This window comes from Orcinus orca, chromosome 15, assembly GCF_937001465.1.
Source record: "Orcinus orca chromosome 15, mOrcOrc1.1, whole genome shotgun sequence".
In the NCBI taxonomy this organism is placed as follows: Eukaryota; Metazoa; Chordata; class Mammalia; order Artiodactyla; family Delphinidae; genus Orcinus; species Orcinus orca.
The window spans coordinates 74574774-74587579 of NC_064573.1; the positions used below are offsets into that span (position 1 = coordinate 74574774).

Here is a 12806-nt window from a genome sequence, read left to right on the forward strand (position 1 = left end):
CTCAAGGGTGAGCAGCTGGGCCAGGCCATTCCACGAGCCAATACATTCCTTTTTTTTTTTTTTTGCGGTACGCGGGCCTCTCACTGTTGTGGCCTCTCCCGTTGCGGAGCACAGGCCCCAGACGCGCAGGCTCAGCGGCCATGGCTCACGGGCCCAGCCGCTCCGCGGCATGTGGGATCCTCCCGGACCGGGGCACGAACCCGTGTCCCCTGCATCGGCAGGCGGACTCTCAACCACTGCGCCACCAGGGAAGTCCCATTCCTTTTTTCGTCTCAAGTTTAAACTGGATTGGGGTTGGACTTTTGTTACCTGTAAGAAGAATCCTGAGGAACAGGGTCTACGTGCGTAAGAATCTCTGAAGAAAGCTAAAGTCTCTACGAGCCTCTCTGCCTGCCCACCCCCCAGCCCCCGGGCTCTTGCAGGCCCCAGCTGCCTCTTGTGAACGCCTCGTCCGGCCACACTGCGCCCAACTGGCATCCGCTCTCACCTGAGCAGAGGCGAGTTGCTCTGATTCAGGGCCTTGAACGTGAGATAGCGCTCCCCGGCAGTCATCCGGGGCTTGTAGAAGCGCATCAGGCCTTCAAACTGCCTGTAGGAGATGCCGGCAGGCCCCTGGGGGAAGAGGGAAGACGGCCACGTGGAGCACAGCGGGGGCGGCCATGCCAGGTGCCCAGCATCACACGGGATCCCAGGGCGCCCTGTTCTCTTGTTCTCCCAAGGGCAGGACTCCTGGTTTCGGAAGCTGCCGGCCCGCCCACGCTTCGGGGATACCATGGGGCAAGGGCTGGGGAGCAGAGACCAACCTCCCTCCCTGGCTCAGCCCCTGCCCCGCTACCCGTTGGCTGATGAGCAGGCGGTAGGCGTGCTGGATGGCGGTTCGCTTGTGTAGCAGCAAAGACTTGAACTTGTGTTTCTCGATGTCATTGAAGGTGTCAAATACCACGGCCAGAAGCTGTGAGGGAAGAGCAGAGACCTGGCTCCTGTGCCCGGCGGGGCCTCAAGAACCAGGGAGTCGTTCTCCAGCCTCCAGAGGGCGCTCTTCCAGCCACCCCAGAGAAAGGGGTTGAAAAGAGCCTCTCGCCTGCCCCAGGTGGCGTAGGAAGTTCATCTCCAAGACTCAGCAGAGGAAGGTCATTCATTGCCACTTGTAAATTTCCCCTCTAAAGATTCATGAAGACACTGCTATTACATTTTCCCCAGGTTTTTCTTCTCTCCGCCTGTAGCTCATCCCTGGCTGGGCAGTTTTATAAGGGGAGAGAAGCAGCGAGGGGAACACACTGGGTTTTTTGCCCAATTCAGCTCCGTGTGATGGCCGGGGAGGCTGTGTGTCCATCCTGTGCCCTCCCAACCTCAGAGCAGGAAGGAACATCGCTGTGCCGATGCTTCCTCTCCTGTCCCCTTGCTCCTCCTCCCGGTGAGTCTGCGTGGCTCCAGAAAGCAGGGGTGTGAGGTGGCCTGCACAAAAGGGCACAAGGCTCTGGAACTTTCTAATTCCAAATTTAGCAGGTGAACAACACAGTCTGCGTTATCAGAACGCGATGGGAGGCCAGGCGCAGAATTTGGAAGAACACTTTTTGGAAACACTTTCTTTTTCTTTCAAAAATATTTTGAGGGGAACTCTCTTGTCCTTTCCATCCCTTCTAACTGGTCCCCCATACTTCCTTTTAGATCAAGGGAGAGTTAGCATCTGTAAAGGGCCAGAGAGCAAATCTTTTAGGCTCTGCAGGCCAGATGGTCTCTGTAGAAACCACTCAACCCTGCAGCTGCAGCATGAATGCAGCCGTGGACGATGTGCAAATGAATGGGCCAATAAAACTTTATTGACAAAAACAGATGGTGGGCTGGGTATTGGCCCTGATTGCTGACCCATGCCCTACATTTTCACAGCTCTAAATATCTTTTAAAGCAAATCAATTACACATAAACTATTTTTTAGATTCTAAACTAACAACAGTATAAAAGAGCTGTAAGATGTTCAAAGAGACATCTAACATACTTATTTTGGGTTTTGAGGAATTAAAAAAAGAAAATATTTTCCTTCTTAAGATGTCACACTTTTAGGAGATTTCACAGATCTACCCCAGAGAAAGTGTTTTCCATTTCTATACTGGGCCTGACTGTGGTGACTGGTGTGAGAATGCTCTTCAGAAGTATAAAAATAAATGCAAGACTTGATAAGGCCTCTTCCTGGTAATTCTGGCGTTGATGTGGGCTCGGCACCAGCCTGACGGCCCGGGCCGGGAGGCAACCTGCTGGTGGCAGGACACTCCTGGTGGCCGGCCGAGGCTCTGCAAACACCTCCAAAGTTCCCAGTGTGCATGGGGGCTTTGTGTTCTCCCTAAAGGAATATGTTGTGTTCAATTTCCCAATGGTTCACGATAAATGAGGTGGAAATACACAAGACACTCCTGGCATGTGGCTGCAGCAGGATGGAGTGGCTAGGAGCAGGGCTCTGGAATGAGACCAGCTCACCCGGCCACCCCGAGCTGTGCAGGCGCAGGTGAGTTAGCCTATCAGTCTGATCCTCAGTTTCCTCAACTATAAATTGAGCACAATAAGAATTCCAGGGTTTAAGTGTTAAATTATTTAACCCTCATCCATAAAACACTTTGCACAGTGCCTGGCTAAGGCTTAATAAGTACCAGCTTTTATAGTTATTATACGTTTGCCGTGAGAAGGAAAAGATCCCAGGGTAGCTTTGGTTTAAACTCTAGCACTGTCAGCAGCAGTGGCGGCAGGCTAGTTACTGCTGGTAACCAGCTGCACTTAAGTCCCGACAGGGAATTCCTAGCCACACCACACCTGACCACGGTCTGGGACCTCCTTCCCCAATGGTCTGCCCTCGGAGGCCGAAAGCTGTCCCTACCTCATCCCCACAGTGCCCAGCAGAGTGTGGGCGAGGGCTGCCTCAGTGGAGCGCGAGGCAAGGTCACTCACCAGGTTCATGATGAAGTACAGCTCGATGGAGAGGTACACGATGAAGAAGACGCAGGACCAGGGGTTCCGGGAGTAGGAGGGCATCATCACATCTGGGAAACTGTGTTTGCAGAGTGTTACCCGCAGGGCGCGTGTCTGCTGGTCTCCGTCTTCTATAAGACACCTCTTCTCCTGCCTGGCCGGCCCCCTCCCCCCTCCCCTACTCTTGGCTCACCAGGCCACTCCCGTCCCTCACGGGGTCCCAAGAACCTGTCTGGGCCAAGATGTGGAATATTCTTGGCTGAAAAGAGGAAAAGACCCCGGGCACTAGAAGAGGGCAGAAGCCAAAGCAGGGCCCGAACTTACTTGGCGGTGGTCAGAAGGACGAACAGACTGACAATGCTGTTCTCCAGGGTGCTGAAGTACTGAGGGGGAGAGGAGGAGAGGAGGGGACGTGGCCGCCAGGCCGAGGGCACAGCCCACCGGGAACAGGCTGCCGGCGGTGGGCTGCCTCCAGAGCCCTCCCCCTCCCTGCCCCGCCCACTCCTTCTTCCTCCCAAGGGATCCCTGAAGGATGGCAGAGGAACAAGCAAACATGGAGTCCAAGGCCGCCTCCTTCCTGAGCTCAATGATTCCGGCCGGCAGCAGACAACTGGCTTTGGGACTTGTCTCCCAGGGAACCACATATGCACAATTAGCTGAGCTCTCCTCCACTGCTCCTCTGCCAAAATGTGCCCGTGTTCCAAATCTGACCCTGGAAACACCCTCTCAAGGCCAGGGCAGGGGGCCCCCCTTGGCATTCAAGGAAGGAGACAGCTCAAATCTGGGTGACGGGGCACTTTCAGGTGCCAGAAGCGATGATGAGAAACCAAGCAGGGCATCCCTTCCTAATACAGCTAGGGGGGCAGTCCAGCCACCTTATCTGAGGGGAAAGGCCTCCCATAAAGGAAGAAACAGACAAACATGTTGATTACTTACGGGGTCTGAAGGATTAGGGGAGAACAAGTAGAAACCTAGAAGAAGGTGGTGGGAAACAGATTGAAAAAAGGGTTAGAGCAGAAGAGTCCCAAACCCAGATGTCAGAAGGACTGGACAAATAAATGTGAATCAGTGCCGTAGGCAGAGGAAAAGCATAGGGAGTGGTGGGGACTGTGGCAGAGCACCAGATAACTGTTGCCACTCAGGAGGGTGACCCAAGTACCATCAAACGTATGATTAAAAAAGGCTGTATAGGGACTTCCCTGGTGGCGCAGTGGGTAAGACTCCATGCTCCCAATGCAGGGGGCCCGGGTGTGATCCCTGCTCAGGGAACTAGATCCCACACGCATGCCGCAACTAAGGAGCCCGCCTGCCGCTACTAAGACTTGGGGCAACCAAATAAATAAAATTTTAAAAAATAATAAATCTGTATAGTAAAAAAAAAAAAAGCAGTACGTACAGCACGGTGACGATAGTTAATGATACCGTATTGTATATTTGAAAGTTGCTAGGAGAGTAGATCTTAAAAGTTCTCATCAGAAGGAAAAGAAATTGTAACTCTGTATAGTGATGGATGTTAACTAACCTTATTACGATGATCACTTTGCAGTATATACATAGCAAAGCATTATGTTGTCTACCTAAGACTAATACAGTGTTATATGTCAATTATATGTCGATTTTTTTAAAAAACGGAAGTTAAAAAAAGTTAAAATTTTTAAGGCTGAAAATCTGTATTTTCATGTAAAAAAACTAGTTTTAAAATGCTGGCTCAACACTTTCAGACCAAAGAAAACTCATCCACAGGCTGGATTTGGAACCCAGACTGCCGGTTTGCGATCTTTGGTTTTGAGAACATGACAGCCAAGCACAACTCCAAAGGGACCCTGTTGTTCCCCTGTAGCCAAATTAACACCATTAATTTTTTCCCTCTCAGAATGAGCTATTCCCCTGAGTCCTTGAAATCCTGAGTGGGAAAGGGAGTAACTCTGCCCTCAGGGGAAGTCAGCCCCCTTGGAACACAAAGGAAATTCTATCGAGAGTGAGGTGGAGGTGAGGTAAGTGGGAGTCAGTGGCTCAGGACAGAGCAGTCACGAGAACCCGGGGCTTTCAGTGCTGGTGGGGGCCTTAGAGCCAGGGCTCTCTAGTTACTGTCTTTGCCATCTGAGTACTGGAGAAGGGACCTTGGGCTACCTCGCCGTGTTCTAAGACCTCCACGGTCTAAACCCTGTGTCTGAATGTGGCTGTCGCATCAATACTTGATCTTATCTGAAGAGGCAAGGCCTCCTCGGAGTTAGAAAGGCCATGACCTTGCTTTTACATCTAGTGAAGCTGAAGTGTGCAGACCCTAAGGTCCTAGGCACACGCTGTAGAGAAACCCTCCCCCGTGTGCGCCAGGAAACGCACGAGAATGTTCACTGCAGTGTGACCTGTGATAGTGAAAAGTGCCCACCAACAGAAGACGTGATAAATAAATTTGGATATATTCACATATCAGATCACGACACTGCGGTGAAAATGAATGACCTACATCTACGTGCAGCAGCATGAATAAAGGCCGGGGGTACCTCTGGGAGCCGAAGGGAATCGAGATCAGGAAAGGGTACAAAGGTGGCTTCCTTTTTTTTTTCCGATATTGCATTTCCTCAGTTGGGTGTTTACATCATTTTGAAAACCTTCCTGAATTTCTGAAACGGTCAAAGTACCTTTTTTTATCAACTGTGAGTTTGCTTTTAGCGAGCGCCTGCATCCTGGGGCGCAGGAGAAACTCACCAAGGATGGCGAAAATGATCATGAAGAAGAGGAGCAGCGAGAGGATGTCCATGAAGGGCGGCAGGGACTGGAAGATCTGGCGCAGGTTGCTGGGGAGACAAACGGGGCCAGGAGGGGTGAGGCGCAGCCAGGGACGGACCAGGGCCCCGGGGGTGCTGGCTGGGACTCCTCAGTGGGGTACGTGCCTGTCAAGATGGGGGGCTGGTGCTCCCGACCCCCAGAACACTAAATCCCCTCTTGCCCTCCCTTGTGACATCATGCTTAGTGATTTCCTAGGCCTTCCACTCAGTGGGTGACGGGGAAAGAACCGGGGCAGGTGTAGCACTTACTGAGCCCAGGCAGGCAAGTGCCTGCAAGAGACGGAGACGGCAGGAGAAAGCCAGGTGCATGGCCTCGGGTGACAAGGCCAGCTTGCCTGGGATGTGGGAAGACATTTCAGGGCCACCCAGTCCTAGGACATTTGTCTCCAGTTTTAAGGACGGGCACCAAGCGTGAATGGCCAGCCCGCTCTCACCCACAGTACCCCAGCCAAGAGGCTTTCCAGATGGATTCTCAAAACTCAGTTTGACCTCAGGCTAACGGCCTGGTTTGAGTTCAGTACCCCCAGTCTCAGGGGAGGTGTCAGGACAGCCTGCTGAGTCACGTGGACTTTGCTGAGTTCCTGCTTTAGGCTGTGTTTGGGCAGGTACTGTGCTCAGAGAGAGGACCAGCCCCAAAGAAGCACAGGTAAGGCAGGAGAGAGCCCTGGACCCGGAGTCAGGAGACCTGAACTTCAGCAGGAAGACCACCTGCCTCTCTGTGTGGGTCGAGTAGCAGAGGGAAGTGGGCATGACTATGTCCTACCCAAGTGCAGGAGTGGCCCTACTGCTACATCACTCACTGGCCCGGAGGGCCAGGCCAGGCCCTGATAGCAACTGTCTGAGCAGCTCCTCCCCCGGGCCTTACCGCCGGACGCCACCGCAGTACCGACAGTCCACCAGGAAGATGCAGCGCAGCGCCCGGGTCACCCGCACGTGGGACGTCTGCCGTACCAACACCACGATGGCCTCAACGAACTGCACCACCAGCACAGAGGTCTGTGGGTGGAGGGCACAGTGCGCCGTCAGCTCCTCTGACCCAGCCCCTCCTGTACACCCTGAACAGAGGGCTGGTTGGATACCGCCCAGCCCCGCCCGGAGTCCAGAGAGACCTTTCCCTCGCCCTTTCTCACCTCCCCCAACATCAAGCGGGCCCCAGGGAGAAGCCCTCTGGCTGCTGGCATAGATGTGCAGTCCCAGGAGAATGAGCCCCAGGGCGATGCTCCCAGCAGCTCATCAGATGATACCCGCTGAGCAAAACTGCTATTCCGCAGGCCACATCCAGCCACCCTCTGCTTCCAGCTCTCCCCGCTTGCACCGTGAGGGCCCCTGAAGTCTGCAGCACACCCTGACCTCCAATTCCTTGGGCACATTCTCCTGTACAAGCGTGTGGGCTTTTTACACTGCCAAACGCCACTCTGACACATCCCGACTCACGCCTCTCTCTGCCGCAGAGAGAGAGCATATAATACGGTCCTGATCAGTGTGGGCGTGGAGGCCACACAGAGCTGGCTTTGAATCCCAACTCACTGGGATTTAGATCCCATTCTCTTCCAACTGGCTGCACGTACGATAGGAAGAGCACTACACCTCCCGCAAACGTCATCGTGCCAGTGCTTGGCACGCGCTAAACGCCGAACCACATTCGCTACTGTTAGCATCACCGTGACACCTGGAGCAAGGCGGGAAGCATGGCGAGGACAGGGACCCAAGGTTACACTTTTGAGCGCAGGACCAGGCCCACGGGGGACTTGGAATTGAACTGAAGATACAGACTTGAAGTTGACAGGGGAGGAAATGCTGTAGGGAGGTGGGCACAGCACCTTGACCATGGTCCGTCTGTGCCGGATGAAGGTGTGAAGGCCCAGCCACCGCAACTTCATGCAGAGTTCAAACACGACCACCATCAGGGCAAACAGCTCCAGGGTCGCGTGGACCTGCAGCCAAAGGGTGTGAAGGAGACGCGGCTTCCCCAGCGCCTGCCCTCCCCCAGCAGCGAGCACACCCGCCCGCCTTTTCATCTGAGGTTGGAGACAGCGGGTGGGACTGCTAATCAGGTATGCTGCCCACCTGGGGGCCAAAGCGAGCTACGGGTTCTGAGGCAATCCAAAGGCGCCCCTCCCTGGAATTTACAAAGGAGCAGAATCCCAGGGAGACGGGGGAGGTGCATTCAGTCGGGCGGGGACCCTGGGGAAGACGTCTGCCCTTCCAGAATGTTCCCTCTCAGTCTTGAGTTACTCTGCCCCCAGAGAGCCGTGGCTCCCAGCCATCCGGACACTCACGTAAATGCCCAGCCGGAGCGCGGGCACGGCCGGAGCCTCGCACAGGGACAGCAGCAGCAGGAGCAGGGCTGCGGACAGCTCCATCAGGTAGAAGAGGTGGTTGTGAGCAAAGAGGTAGGCCGCCAGCGCTTTGGCATTCTTGGGGTGGGTGAAGAACTTGTCGTTATTCTCACCTTCCTGAAAGAGCAAGCGTCACGTGGGCGAACGCGCCTGGAGACGATAGGGCGGCCAGGATGCGTGGTGGGCGGGGAGGGGGGAGGGCCCTTGGCCGGTGGGAGGAGATTCAGGCCAGAGTCGGGAGATGATGGAGAAGCAAAAGTGTGATCTTCGTAGAACCGCACACCAGTCAAGTCTCACCCTGGCCCGCTGATGGGGCTCCAAAGACTTGCTTCTTCCCAAAACTACTCAGAGGAATCAAAGAATAAAAAATCCAAGAGATCGAAGAGAAGCGGGCACATCTGGTCCCCTCTGAGGTCAAACGTTCACTCTCAGCTGTGTCTGCGGGATGTTAAGTGCTTGAGGTCGGGGGGTGGGGTCTGGGGTAAACTAAGAACAGCTGAGTCCTGGCTCCCCCCTCCTCCCTGGGTAACACTGAGAATGTTCCTTCACCTTTACAACCATCAACACTCGTACTCACTCCCCGGGTTCCTGCAAGACACTTAGGACGGCATCTGGCACACAGGAAGCTCCCCGCTAGAGGTTACCTATTATTATTTTAAGTTATAGTAACACTGAGCGGAAAGTGTGAGGGTACCTTTATCACGCTCCTTCTTTACTCAGCTTTCCCCATCCCACTTCTTAATTTACTCCATTTCCACCTAATTTCCTAACCGCTTGATGCCTTCACCCCAACAGTAATGAGACAGCAGCTGACCCCCAGCGAGTGCCCTCCAGGCCCGGCACCATGCTCAGCACCACCCTCCACCCCACCCCACCCCCCGCCCGGCCCCGCTGAGCCCTCCACACTCCTCTCACTCCTGACAAGGAAATCCAGGCACAAAGAGCTTCAGTAGCACCTGAGCTCATAGAGCCAGACAGCCTGATTCCAGCGGCCCTGCTCTATTCTTGGCCTCCTGCCGATGTAGAAAGCAATCGACGGAGCAGACCGGGAACCGTCCACTTGGGAATACAAGCAGCTAACCCTGCCGGTTAGGATCGGCCTTCTGGGGCAGGTAGGGGATCTTCACTGCCTCCCCAGGGTTGGTGGGCACAGGGATAAGGGCTAAGTAAGGGAGGTCCCTCAGCTTCATCACCCCCGTACCCCACCCAGCAGCCGACGCAGAGAGAGTACTGATTGGCTCATACTTCACAAGCATCACCTTGCCTCAGTGCTTCTCAGCTGGGGGCAATGTGGACCACCTGCCCTCCCCTGACTCCGCCCCGGCCTGGAGACACGTTTGGTTGTCCCACCTGGGGGGTGCTGCTGGCATCTAGAGGGTAAACTCCAGGGATGCTGCTAAACCTCCGAAAATGCACAGGACAGCCCCTCACAACAAAGAATTATCTGGTCCCAAATGTCAATGGTGCTGAGTCGGGAGAATCTGTCTCATTCACTCCCAGCACAAACACTCAGAACAGAGGCTCTTCCCCTTGGCTCCAATCCCTAGAGGAGGAAAGGGGCCGAGCCAGAAGGGATGCCCAGAGCCCTTCTGAAAGCATTCCGGCTGTCCCGGAATGCAGTCCGACCTTCAACTATTCCGACTCTTCTGAGATGAGGCCACACTCAACCGTCCTCATAAACCCTTATTCTGGGGAAGGTGAAACTAACACATGCTCGGTGATTCCTGCAGAGGTTGCCAAGCCAGGCCACTGGGAAGAAGTGTCTCTGGGCCCAGAGGTGGCACACGGTGCCGTGGAAACAGCTCTGGCTGGTGGGCTCCTGTACTAGCCCGAGGTGGCTTCAGCTCGCCAAGCCTGTTTCAGAGAATTGGGAAGGCAAGAGGTATTGTCAGGTCCTCAGCTGGCACGGTGCCTGGTGCACACAGTAGGCATTTAATAGGTGTTTGGTAGGATGAAGCACTCCTGCAAGAGATCATTCTCCAGGCCCCTGCCCAGCCCAAGGACTGCCCAGTAGCTGGGAAGCAGGGAGCTCTGACCTTGGCTGTGGTTTGCAGGGGGAACTTCAAGTGAGTCACTTCCCTGAAGCCGGCTACACCCCTATCCTCGTTATCAAAAAATAAAGACAAACCGCAGACTCAACAGGGCAGGGAACGAACATCCTGGCGGTCACACGGAGGGCAGGCTGGACAAGCCTTGCTGCCAGTCCTGTGATCTGTGCCAGGCTGTGGTTTTCACCAGCATGGCCACGGCCACAGGGGACACACATGGCCTGGGAAGCTTCTGGTTTGGATTTCTTAAAAAATGCAATTCTTCGGTAATTTCTTCCAACAAGTACCCAGGGATGAAGGTCTGGCTAGAGGAAACCACTAACACGGGGGACTCGGATCTGACCGCTAGGACTTGAAACTGCCACAGACGAGATGGAGGATGAGGCCTCCCCTAGCGAGGACGGAGTGAAATACGACCCGAGTCACTGGATTCTGACCCAGACCCTAAGGAGAACACTGGCCTTGTTTTCTAGCTGCTGATCACGAACTAGGAGATTCATGATTAGGAAAAATAAGAAGGCAGGCCAGTTGCATGTGACTTCCAGGTCTTTGCTTTCTGCTCCCTGGGGCAGAAGTCCACACAGAAAACTAGGACTGTCTTGGAGGCAACAGGAGCGCCGAGCACACAGCTCCTGAGGGTGAGTGAGTTAACAGGTAAAATTTGGGAAGAGAGGAAACTGCAGGCACCAGATAGCCTCAAAGCAGCAAGCGGCCAATTACCCAAGCACACCAGCAACCTGCTTCAGGGGCCATGCTGCAGCTCCCCTGCAAGCATGAAAACGATTACCAGACACCAGCTAAAGCCATCCTCCAGAAACAGCCACGAACTACTGTCCATGGGGATCCAACTTTTGCTTTTAGTTTTAATTTTACAAAATGATGCATTTTTTGTAAAATAATTCAAATCATACACAGAATTATAAGGTAGTAAGAATTCCATCAGCCAAAAATAATCACCTTTAAAAAACAATAATAATCACCTTTAATATTTAGATAAATAACTTTCCAAATGTGAATGGGTATATGTGCATAGATACAGAAACACAATATATAAAACTATATAATTTATATATAAAAATCTTCACATGATACCTTCCGTTCTGTAACCTCTTTTCCCACAAAGACATGGCCCATTTTCAAGTGAATACATGGGGTCAGGTACAGAAGTGAGGCAACCACATAGAGAAGAAAGAACGTCATTTGGAGGCTGGATGGACACGGTTTAAGTCCAGCCTTGGCAATTTACTAGCTGGATGGCTTCCGACTCATTGAGCCCCTGGGAGTTTCAGGTGTATGAACTGGGAGATGATTAAACTGCTTGGTAGAGTTGTTAGAAAGATCAGCAAGTGCCCAGTTAAACTATATATAATTTGTTTGCGTTTTTTTTGGGGGGGGTTGTGTTTTTTGCCATACCACGCAGCATGTGGGATCTTAGTTCCCCAACCAGGGGTTGAACCCGTGGCCCCTGCAGTGGAAGCAGGGAGTCTTAACCACTAGACGGCCAGGGAAGCTCCATTTGCATTATTTTTTAAAATTCCACATATAAGTGATACCGTATAATATTTGTCTTTCTCTGTCTGACTTACTTCACTTAGTATAATATTCTCTAGGTCCATCCATGCTGCTGCAAATGGCAACATTTCATTCTTTTTTATGTCTGAGTAACATTCTATAGTGTATATATACACCACATCTTAAACCAATTGTCTGCTGACAGGTACTTGGGTTGCTTCCATGTCTTAGCTATTGTAAATAATGCTGCTATGAACATCAGGGTGCATGTATCTTTTCAAATTAGAGTTTTTGTCTTTTCTGGATATATACCCAGGAGTGGGACTGCTGGACCATATCGTAGCTCTATTTTAGGTTCTTTTTGGAAACCTCCATACTATTTTCCATAGTGGCTGCATCAATTTACATTCCCACCAACAGTGTAGGAGGGGCTCCCTTTTCTCCACACCCTCCACAGCATTTATTATTTGTAGACTTTTTGATGATAGCCATTTTTATTACTAATGTTCTCACCTGCTTAAGGAAAGAAGGAATTACCAAGCAGCTATTCTAATTCCATATTCTGACCCATCCCACCCTCTTGTCTAGCACCTATTCAACTTTGGAGAAGGTAACAGTGCATAAGGGGGCCCTGCCACATCAACTGGCATGCCCAAGCTTGCTAAAATTTCCCTAAAACATTTCTATTGCCTTAACCTGAATCAAAATACATTTCTTGAGGAGTACAGCCATAAAATGCGAGAAACACACAGACACCCGAACAACTATCAAATAAGTATCTGAATTTCATTATATCTTTTTAAAAAATAGCAAAGCAAATACTTACAAGGGAGAGCTGCTTCAAAGAAAAAAAGATTAGGGGAAAATGATCATTCAAATGAATTTAAGAAAAATTCCATTTCCTCACCCATACCCTTATTCAATGAACAGCTGAAGCTGAAATCTTATAATGACAAAAATGGCAAGATTACGGTGAAAATGCCATAGACAGACTGGAAGTTAATAGGCAATATCCCCTTTGGAGGGTATTCGATATTATATAACAAGGGCATTAAAAAAGGTTGATTCCTTCTACCCACTGATTCTACTTCTTGGAGTCTTTCCTAATAAAATAATCCTAGCTATTAAAGAGAAAAAGAAATAGCCGTGGGCACAGATTG

At 52.0% G+C, this 12806-nt stretch overlaps 1 protein-coding gene across 11 annotated transcripts in view; it reads right to left on the bottom strand.

Annotated features, from left to right (window-relative positions):
- The window catches only part of TPCN1 (two pore segment channel 1), a 64171-nt gene that overhangs the window by 19636 nt on the left and 31729 nt on the right, over positions 1–12806 (bottom strand). For 9 of the 11 annotated variants that reach the window (XM_033408724.2, XM_004281455.3, XM_033408725.2 and 6 more), the window contains 9 exons: positions 8027–8203; positions 7568–7681; positions 6613–6743; positions 5668–5756; positions 3895–3929; positions 3283–3341; positions 2938–3037; positions 836–952; positions 488–612 (listed from right to left, as the gene is read on the bottom strand). In XM_033408724.2, coding sequence (XP_033264615.1) covers positions 488–612; positions 836–952; positions 2938–3037; positions 3283–3341; positions 3895–3929; positions 5668–5756; positions 6613–6743; positions 7568–7681; positions 8027–8203 — 947 coding nt within the window. Of the gene's footprint in view, positions 1–487; positions 613–835; positions 953–2937; positions 3038–3282; positions 3342–3894; positions 3930–5667; positions 5757–6612; positions 6744–7567; positions 7682–8026; positions 8204–8635; positions 8919–12806 lie in introns of those variants that run through there. The other 2 variants (XM_033408728.2, XM_033408727.2) reach the window with 2 other exon arrangements.